The 11027-nt window shown below is 39.9% G+C and overlaps 1 protein-coding gene across 1 annotated transcript in view; it reads right to left on the bottom strand.

Annotated features, from left to right (window-relative positions):
* Positions 1-805: 805 nt before the first annotated feature.
* POC1A (POC1 centriolar protein A) overlaps positions 806-11027 on the bottom strand; it is a 102055-nt gene continuing 91833 nt past the window's right edge. Inside the window, exon 9 of the mRNA XM_065407939.1 lies at positions 806-904. Coding sequence (XP_065264011.1) covers positions 806-904 — 99 coding nt within the window. The remainder of the gene's footprint in view (positions 905-11027) is intronic.

Genomic DNA, 11027 nt, shown 5'->3' with positions numbered 1-11027 from the left:
CACCATTTGGGCATTCTTTGCCTGTGAGCAAACCCCCCAGCACGCACGCAGACACCTCAACTATAGATCAGTAAATCTGGTACAGCACTTTCCAGATGCTTCACATTCCCCAATGCTCAGATTAACTAGTTTAGCTCAGCAGCAGCTCTGAGAAGTTAGGATCTTCCCTTCCCCTACACTCCACATACAATACTTGTGCTCTCAACAGAGCTGGCGCTAGGCATAAGCAGACTTCGGGCTTGTACACACTAGTGCTTACTTCGGTATAACTTATGTCGCTCAGGGGTGTGAATAAGCCACACTCCTGAGTGACCTAAGCTACTCCACCTTCCCGAGCAGCAGTAATGATGCCGATGTGAGAGCTCTCCCCCATCGGCATACAGCATCTGCTCTAGCAGCGCAGCTACATGCATACAGCTGTGCTGCTGGAGCGATTCTAGTATAGACTAGTGCTAACTAATTGCTTAGGGTCCCGAGCAACTCATAGGGGCCCCCTATTTGAATTTTATTATGTATTGTGGAGTCAAAAAATATTCCTGCTTAGGGCCCCCCATGGGCTAGCACTGCCTCTGCTCAGTGGGGATTTAACTCAAAGGATCACAAATTGTTAGCTGTGTTTAGTGAAATAAGAATTTTATTCTTACAGTAACAAAAAAGTGTATTTACAGATGCCATTGGCTGTACATTTTATTTTAATAAAATAAGTGATTCCATCTGTTAAAAATGATTCACCCAAAGTATTAGAAAAACACAAACAAAACCCCAAGCCTCCAGACAACTCCGGCTTTATCAGCCCCTCGTGGAATCAATTCCCTTTACTGTGCATGAGCTTCTGCTGATTCTCAAGACACTCCTTCAGCTTGTCTTCAGTCAGTGTCAGTCTCTGCTCCAGAATGGAAACAGTCTACAAAGGGAAATAATAAAATAAAGAGTGCTGCTGAGTGATATATGAAGATAAGCCACATGCTGTACGTTTACTGCTTAGCACAGCTGCTAAATATAACGTATCACAAGCTATTCCAGGGCTATACTCCACAATCAGAATTTCCGAAGAGGCTTCAAGCTCAGCAACTTCTATTGAGGATAATGGGAGCTGCCGAGCTCAGTTGAAAATCTGGCCCTAGTTATGGGTGCTGAGCACTTTCAAAGCGTGGGCCCAGATTTCCTCTTCACTCCCTCACTCCTTTTGGTGGAGTGTTGTCTCCTTTTACATATAGGCAATTTCTACTTCTAAAAGGCCAAATACCAGAGAGCTCATGTAATAGGTGTACACTTTAAACCCCTGACATACAGGTGCTTTGAGTAATTATTCCCTTTTTTGGCCTGTTGTCTTTGATTTCATGTCTTAGTTCCAATTCTTTTCTCCTTTCCTGATTGCTGTGTCAGTTAGCTTAGAGATGGGCTGCTGATTTATGACAAACAAACAGACCAGAAATTAAATGACAGGCAAAAAACCTCGACAAGTCCAGAGTAGGCACAATTGCAAAAACAATGGTAAATATTCTTAGATATGCTTTGTGACATTACACTCCATATTCTTTAAGAAATATGTTTATGATATGGATATGACATAACTGATATACTTTATGTAAGATATCACTGGAAAGGTTATGATTTACTGAATGTGATTATCCAATCTGTATGCCTGTATCATTTCTGTATCTGAAATTAGGAATATTGACTAGCTGTATTTCAAATGTGTTACTTTGGGTGTCACCCCCAACTAGCCCTTCAGGTACAACAATGGAAAAGCCAGACAGGACTAATGGGCCATTAGCAAAGACAATGGACTGTGAAAGGGCTTAGTCTTCCTGTGGACACTCCAGACAGCCTTGGAGTAATGGCTGCCACAGCCCTGCAGAGACATGGGTCTGAGTAACCTGGTACTGGACCCACCCCTTGGAATGCCAGTGTTCTTCTACTGGGAGACAAAGGGTTCCCACCATACACAAGAGCTATATACGGCAGGGGAGTGACATCATCATGGTTCTCCCCACCCAAAGAGACACTGAAAAACACCTGGGAGCAAGAACTGAACTGAGGGGAGAAGGGTTGAACCCAGGCTGGGAGGGCGTCCAGTCTGTGAGTGGAAATACCTGAAGTCTCAAGCTGCAGGCCAGTGCAGCTGCCTTTCAAGACTTTTTGTAATCTACCTGTGACAATATTTAGGGTGAGAAATTATATTTTGTAACCTGTTTCTTTAGTGAATCAAACTTAGTTTGCGTGTTTTGTTTTATTTGCTTAGTAATCTGTTCTGTTTGCTACCCCTTTAACCACTTAAAATCTGCCTTTTATAGTTAATAAAATTTGTTTTGTTTATTATTAAATCCAGTTTCTGTAATTTCTAACTCGGGGGGCAAGTTGTAGTACATATCTGCCTCCACATTGAGGGAGGAGGCAAATTTATTAGCTTGCGTTGTATAGATTTCTCCACAGTGCACGACAATATACCTTTGGGTCTGCACTCCAAGGGAGGTGGACACCTGAGTGCTGGGGCAAGTCCCTTAAGCTGAGGCTTCCCAGAGCTGATCTCAGTGTCTGTCGTTTTGCAATTGGGTGTGGCCCTGCCTGTGTGTGTGCTAGAGGAGACTTAATAGCCTGGCTCAGCAAGACAGGGTAAAGGGGGCCCAGGCTGGCAGAACAGGTGGGCTCAGTGGTATCCCAGCACATCAGGTGGCATCTTAAAGGGGGGCAACCCATCACATGCTTATCTTAAGATTGTATTTGTGCCCTCTAAAGAGACTGATTAATGCCTTATAAATACGATCACCGCTAGCTCTTTCTCATAGCTCTAAAATCTAGATACAAACATGCAAAGTATGCAGGAAGAATATTTTAAATTACATGGAGATAAAATTTTCTGCTGGAAGTAATTTATTGATTACTTTGAAGTAATCAAAGGTAGTCAGCAAGGTAAAAGTGCATTTCAAGGACACTGGAGCAGTTGATAATATTGAAACATTAGATAGAGAAAGCATTAAATATAATTAATCAATATTTAATCACTAACACACAATAATTTCACATTTTTACTAGGGCTGTCAATTAATTGCAGTTAAGTCACACAATTAACAAAAAAAATAATCGCAGTATTAATCGCACTGTTAAACAATACCAATTGAAATGTATTAAATATTTTGGATGTTTTTCTACATTTTCACATATTGTATTCTGTGTTGCAATTGAAATTAAACTGTATATTTTTTTATTACAAATATTTGCACTGTAAAAATGAAAAACAAAAGAAAAAGTATTTTTCAATTCACCTCATACAAGTACTGTAGTGCAATCTCTTTGTTGGGAAGGTGCAATTTACAAATGTAGATTTTCTTTTTGTTACATAACTGCACTCAACAACAATGTAAAACTTCAGAGCCTACAAGTCCACTCAGTCCTACTTCTTGTTCAGCCAATTGTTAAGACAGACAAGTTTGTTTACATTTACAGGGGGAGGTATAGCTCAGTGGTTTGAGCATTGGCCTGCTAAACCCAGGGTTGTGAGTTCAGTCCTTGAGGGGGCCATTTAGGGAACTGGGGTAAAAATCTGTCTGGGGATTGGTCCTGCTTTGAGCAGGGGGTTAGACTAAATGACCTCCTGAGGTCCCTTCCAACTCTGATATTCTATGATTCTACAGGAGATAATGCTGCCCCCTTCTTATTTACGTCACCAGAAAAGGAGAACAGGCATTTACATGGCACTTTTGTAGCCGACATTGCAAGGTATTTACGTGCCAGATATGCTAAACAGTCGTATGCCCCTTCATGCTTCGGCCACCATTCCAGAGGACATGCTTCCATACTGATGACGCTCATTAAAAAAATAATGTGTTAATTAAATTTGTGACTGAACTCCTTGGGGGAGACTTGTATGTCCCCTGCTCTGTTTTACCCACATTCAGCCATATATTTTGTGTTATAGTAGTCTCGGATGATGACCCAGCACATGTTCATTTTAAGGACACTTTCACAGCAGATTTCACAAAACACAAAGAAGGTACCAATGTGAGATAGCTATCTAAAGACAGCTACAGCACTCGACCCAAGGTTTAAGAATCTGAAGTGCTTCCAAAATCTGAGAGGGACGAGGTGTGAAACATGCTTTCAGAAGTCTTAAAAGAGCAACACTCCGATGTGGAAACTACAGAACCCTAACCACCAAAAAAGTAAATCAACTTTCTGCTGGTGTCATCTGAATCAGATAACGAAAATGAGCACGCATCGGTCCGCACTGCTTTGGATGGTTATCGAGCAGAACCCGTCATCAGCATGGATACATGCCCACTGGAATGGTGGTTGAAGCATGAAGGGACATATGAATCTTTAGCGCATCTGGCATGTAAATATCTTGTGACGCCAGCTACAACAGTGCCATCAGAATGCCTGTTTTCACTTTCAGGTAACATTGTAAACAAGAGGCGGGCAGCATTATGTCCTGCAAATGTAAACAGACTTGTTTGTCTGAGCGATTGGCTGAAGAAATAGGACCGAGTGGACTTGCAGGTTCTAAAATGTACACTGGTTTATTTTTGAATGCAGGTTTTTTTGTAAATAATTCTACATTTGAAATTTCAACTTTCATGACAAAGAGATTGCACTACAGTACTTGTATTAGGTGAATTGAAAAAATACTATTTCTTTTGTTTTTTTTACAGTGCAAATACTAGTAATCTAAAATAAATATAAAGTGAGCACTTTGTATTCTGTGTTGTAATTTAAATATATTTGAAAATGTAGAAAACATCCAAAAATATGTAAATAAATGGTATTCTACTATTGTTCAACAGTGCGATTAATCGCACAATTAATTGCAATTAATTTTTTTAATCGCTTGACAGCCCTAATTTTTACTTTATCAGTTAAAACCTAAAATGAGAAGCTCTGTTATAAACACTGATAAAACACTCCTCACACAAATGAAACTGGTGTTTTCCAATAAACACTAGAAAAACACCAGAAATGGTTACTAGTATCCAGGGCCTTCTCTACACAGAGCAGTAATGCAGACCATCAGTGGGGTGGGGGGTGATTTCTAAAGTTAGTAATTCTATCGGCTACTGACTCCTCAATAAACACAGCAGCAGATCTAGACACGAGAGGAACATCACACATCCCTCTGGATAGTTGGGAAGTGGGATCAGTCTAGCCAGATGACTGGTCAATCCAGCAAATCTGTTTTGGCCTGGGTCTGAGGGTGAAATAGATAAAAATATCGAGCAAAGAGTTAATGCCAGGGACAAGCACAACCCCACTAAGACATCTGCAGGTGGATGCTATGGACATTGTTGGAATTATTTTCCTTACCACCCTCATCGTTAAAGATTTTATAGACAGAATCTGTATTTTTTTTAATTGAGATTTGAAGAATTTACAGCTTGATCTTTTAACTTGAGGAGTCTTTGTTATTTCAAATACAATCTGGATGAAACTTGATTGGCGGTTTTATGATAAGCGGAAGCTAGTACTTTGGACACAGTTTGGAACATGTTACCTTAGAAATGTTTGGCAGAGCATTAGCATGTATTGTATCAAATAGCAAAAGAGCTACTATTCCTACCTCTTAAGATTTTATTCTGCATCACACACATTAATTTATAAAGATATGTTTTCATTCTAGCAAAAGAATCTATCAGAACAGGACACAATGGCAAAAAAATTTTAGTGGAAAAGGAATTAAAGGCATCCTAATAACTTAATTTTAGATATGAGGATTTCAAACCAAAAAGCACAAAGGAGACACTGGAATGATTACATTTTGGCATTATGAATACGTTATTTCATTTTCTTCCGTTTTTATAATCTCATAACGATGCTATCAGTATAATAAGGCCAACACAGATGTCTAGACCTAATGTAAGAAACAATCCAAGTCCCACAGAATAGAGTTTGTGCTCCATATCCATGCCAATGTTCCTGGTAGTATGTGCCATATGAAAAGCAGTGCTGAAGCACCTGACAAACATCAGGACATAGACTCAGACTCATAGACTTTATGGTCAGAAGGGACCATCATGAACATCTAGTCTGACCCCCTGCACATTGCAGGCTACAGAACCTAATCCACTCACTCCTGTAATAAACCCCTAACCTCTGGCTAAGTTACTGAAGTCCTCAAATCATGATTTAAAGACTTCAAGTTACAGAGACTCCACTATTTACACTAGTTTAAACCTGCAAGTGACCTGTGCCTCGTGGTGCAGAGCAAAGTGAAACCCCCCAAATTATGGCTGAAGTTTTAGGGTATATTACTCCTCATAAGGCCCTCACAATTCTCATGGACACTTATGACAAACATGGCCAAACTGCACTGGGGTTAATCGTGATACATTTATCTAAATCATATATTTATTGTTGAGATTAAGGAGTCACCTGGAAGTATCTACCTGAGCAAGGCCTGCTTCGAGATATTATTTAGGCTTGTTAATGCTATATTGGAGTAGCTAAAGCCTTGCACATGAGTCCCTAGGGAAAGACTGATACATTCCAAACATACAAACTAATCAAAGAAAGGAAAGAAAATATACAAAGTAACTCAAAGCCCCAAAGCCCTGAGGGCTTTTTCATAATTACACCATGAAAAATGGGCTTCCAAAAACTAAGATGGGGTGGGCCACATGATTCAATGCCATCAAAACAATGCATGCTGTATTATAGCAAGGTAACAGGTCCTACCTGAAACTCTGAGGGAACTGCATATTGAAGGACCGTAGACTGTAATGTCATATTTTTAACCAAAGTGGCAACATGAGAGTTTGCTTAATTATTCTTTATTGTATTTAAGGCCTGGTCCACACTACCCCCCCACTTCAGACTAAGGTACGCAAATTCGAATTCGAAGTACGTTAGTCCGAACTTACCGCGGGTCCAGACGCTGCAGGCAGGCTCCCCCGTCGATGCCGCGTACTCCTCTCGCCGAGCTGGAGTACCGGCGTCGACGGCGAGCACTTCCGGGATCGATCCCAGAACATCGATTGCCTGCCGTCGTACCCGGAGGTAAGTGTAGACGTACCCTAAGACTCGATCATTTTTAGAGCACTTTAATGGTTAGATTATCTTAATATTACATTGGAGTTTTATTTAAGGACACTGCATGGGATATTTAAGGATGGAAGCTGTTCTTAACTTTGATTTTTGGTCTCCTCCCCGTGTGTTATTTGGTGACTTTTCAGACGTTTACACTGTTTTATAGTACACAGAGAAATATATACAATATACTTCTAAAATTATCTACTTTAGTTTAGCCACAAATATATACTGAATATACATAGCTAAATATAGTTCACAGTGATCTAAACACGGATACTTTCACAGTAGCTCTGCAGAATTAGTCATTTTAAAGGCATTCAAACCACTTTAAACACATTTAGTCTATCAGATTTCTTCTTTGAGCGGACATGGACAACAGCCCAGGTTTAAAGTAATAGCTTCTAAAAGCCAAAGTCCCAGTCCTGCAAGATGCTGTGCACCTCGGGCCTAATCCAAAGCCCACTGAAGTCAATGGAAAGATTCCCATTGACTGCAGCGAGGGATTGCATCAGGCCATTTCTGAGAGGTGCCGAGAGCTCCTTCTCATTGAAGGCCAATAGAAGCTGAAGGTCCTCAGCAGCCCAAGGTAGGTGCTCAGCACAGGAGCAGATCTTTGGATTGTATCGTGCAGTGATACTACAGAGAGACACGAGGAGCATACGGGTGCTATTTAAGCAGTTTTAGAAGGAAAAAACCTTCCACATTTCCAGATTATAAAGGAATCAAAACAAGCATATTTCAGAGAGTTGCTTCCAGAAAACAGTAGCTACAAGAATATAATGCAGAGCACTGTCAATATCCTGCAAAGAAATGAAATATCCCGAATGAGTCAGAGCTCAAAGCTATTGTATCATCAAAAGGGAGGACTGAGAATTATGAAAAATAGTATCTTGGTCCTCTAGATGAGGGTAAGATGTCAAAAAGCAACAGCTCCTCCAGTATTTCAGAGGTTTTTCAGACTGAAATGTTTCTTAAAGATATCAAATAAGGAACACAGCATTGAATCAAAACCGATTAATTTAATATTTTCTAAAAGCCTCTCTTCTGATCTCTATTATCCACTGGTGTGTTTGTGTAGTGACAAAGGCACAAGAGCCAAAATTTGCAACTATTTGAAGTCATTAGTGAATTTTACTGAACCACTTGATTGTTCTACACTTAATGCATCTAAGAGAAGGGAAGGGCCATTTCATTCCTTTGCATTATGTGTTCTGAATAACATTTCTGAATGTAAGCACAATAATGATTTTGCTTTACTTATTTTAGACTACATACTTTATTTTGAAGACCACTTCCAGTTTGAATTAAACTCATCCCCCCCCCCACCCCCCAACTGTGTTTTTATACTAGTGAATTTCATTTAAAAAACTTACCCCGCTACAATCACTTCCGGAATAAGTGAAATGATCCTTTAATCTCACAAAACCTAGACTGTCCTTAGTTCCTGGTGTGGATTATCTCAGGGCTTTAGGAACTCTTCTAAATTTCACTGTGTTGTTTTCCCCCTGGCTTTAATACAGGAATAGTTTGGATGCATATGAAACTGTTTCCTGTGGGTGGATTCTCTCAGCAATTTATGAATTTTTATGATAACCTGATTCTGAACTCTGTTTTCATTTGGAATAGACATCTTTCTTCCCACACAAAACAGAAGCTATTTCCCCCAGCAAGTGCCCACTGTGTACTAGTGTTATATATATTTGTCCTACTGATAATGGCAAAGTATATTAACCCTGTATGGTAATCTTTCCAAATTAAGTTTTCCCATTGCAGCTGAGATATTCATTCACTGACTTTCTGCTCTTACAGAGGAATACTTGAGCTGTAAGTGCAGCTAGGAAAGAGTGTGAGATAGCACACTTTAACACTTACACCTCTACCTCGATATAACGCTGTCCTTGGGAGCCAAAAAAATCTTACCGTGTTATAGGTGAAACCGCGTTATATTGAACTTGCTTTGATCCACCAGAGTGCGCAGCCCTGCCCCCCCAGAGCGCTGCTTTACTGCGTTATATCCGAATTCGTGTTATATCGGGTCGCGTTATATCGAGGTAGCGGTGTATTTGAATACCAGCTCTGCTCTAGTTACATCAAACATATCCTAGAGCAAACGGGTTTTGAATGAAAAAGCTACTCAAAAGAAAACATCTTTGTTGCCTCATAAAAAAGTTCTGAGAATATTCATTCCAACTCCTCATCTGGACACATTCGGTATGACTACACTGCAATTAAACACCTGTGGCTGGTTCAGATCAACTGACTTGGGCTCGTGAGGCTCAGGCTACTGTGCTGTTTAACTGTGGTGTAGTTGCTTAGTGGAGCCCAGGCTTGGGACCCTCCCCACTCCACCCCGGACAGGGTCCCACAGCCTATGCTCCAGCCCAAGCTTGAACATCTCCACCGCAATTAAACAAATCCATTGCCTAAGCCCCTCGAGCCCAAGTCAGCTGATGCAGGCCAGCCGTGGGTGTTTAATGCAGCATAAATGTACCCATTGAATTGACTGCTGCATCTTTAAGTTTAGCCCATTTCTGAGAACAGCAAAGATATGAATTTCATGCTGCTACTCAGGAAAATGAAGCCTACAGTTTTTAACTTGCAACAGAGGGTCCTGTGGCACCTTTAAGACTAACAGAAGTATTGGGAGCATAAGCTTTCGTGGGTAAGAACCTCACTTCTTCAGATGCAAGACTGAAACTTAAAAAAGTTTTTAACTTTTTATCTTTGCAAGTCAAATCTAGGATAACACTCATATTTAGGATGTTTATATATACAAAAAATACAAAAATATTTGCAAAATAAATCAAAACTAAAAGTGATTCTAGTTAATATTCTAAATACATAATTCTTGCTTACATGTCATCTTAAGACCACTTCATCTACAAAGTAAACAAAGGAAGATGGAGTAACATTTACTCTCAAGTAGAAAAATATAATACTGGTTAAAAACATTTGCACAAACCAAGAGTAAAACATCATAACATGATGCTAACAGGCATAACACGAAGCATCATCATGGACATTAGCTACATCAAATTCACCTACTGTGTCATTGCTAAAAGTGGTATGCAGCAGCCACTAGTCCCTTCTCATACAGCTTTCTAGAGTTAGTTGACGTGCTTCACTGAAGAATCAACCCCACTTCAGTACATCCAGTTGGGCAGGCCATAGCGCCTCTACAGCTTCATCACTTCTACTTCCAGCTGGCATCTGGCAGGAAGAGGCCTCTTAGTAGAATCAAAACAGTCCTACTGTCTCATAAGTAGACAGCACTCCACTTCTTCGTTATAGCTGCTCTCAGTGGAGGGAAGGTACTGACAATTGGTGAGCAGACAACGTAACTTCACAAATTTGCAACATGGAACAAAGAACTGTGCGTTGGCCGGAACACAGTTCTCAACTTTCAGATGACAATGTTCAACTGGTTCCCTAGTACGAATGATCTTTCAGCATTGCAAAGTCATGAAAAATCATCTTTTCTCCCCCTGTAAAATACTGTTTAGGATATAACATTATAAATCATTTAAGTGATGGACTAAGTAAAAAGAGACAGTAGAAAATTAATAGGAGATCACTGTGATGTTTGCATAATTTCCAACCAAAGTAGTTTATCACAACTACAATGTGTTCCCCACATTATGTTAATTAAAAGGTTAGAGCTGAGTAAATTCAATGGGAACAAAAGAACATCATGATCACAATTTTATTCCAACCCTCTCAAGATAGTATATTAGAAATATACTAACACTCCCTCGATGCTAAACAATTAAAATGCCTGGGAAAACTGGGACAAATGTGCAAATATATAGTATGTGGAAATATCACAGTGGAAGCCTGTCTTGTTTTCTTAAATGCGTGGTTCTGCTTATGAAAGTAAAAGCTTTTCTAACTGGTGCTATTCAGGCATATTAATTAAATGGTTCATTATAAGATACCAGTAAGAGACAGCTAACATACTCCTGGTCTTTTTCCAAGTAGACCCTTTGTGTACCTTTTATTTTACG

Source organism: Emys orbicularis, chromosome 7 (genome assembly GCF_028017835.1).
Source record: "Emys orbicularis isolate rEmyOrb1 chromosome 7, rEmyOrb1.hap1, whole genome shotgun sequence".
Lineage (NCBI taxonomy): Eukaryota > Metazoa > Chordata > Testudines > Emydidae > Emys > Emys orbicularis.
The sequence above is the reverse complement of the archived record's forward strand: the minus strand, read 5'-3'. Positions and strand labels throughout refer to the sequence as shown.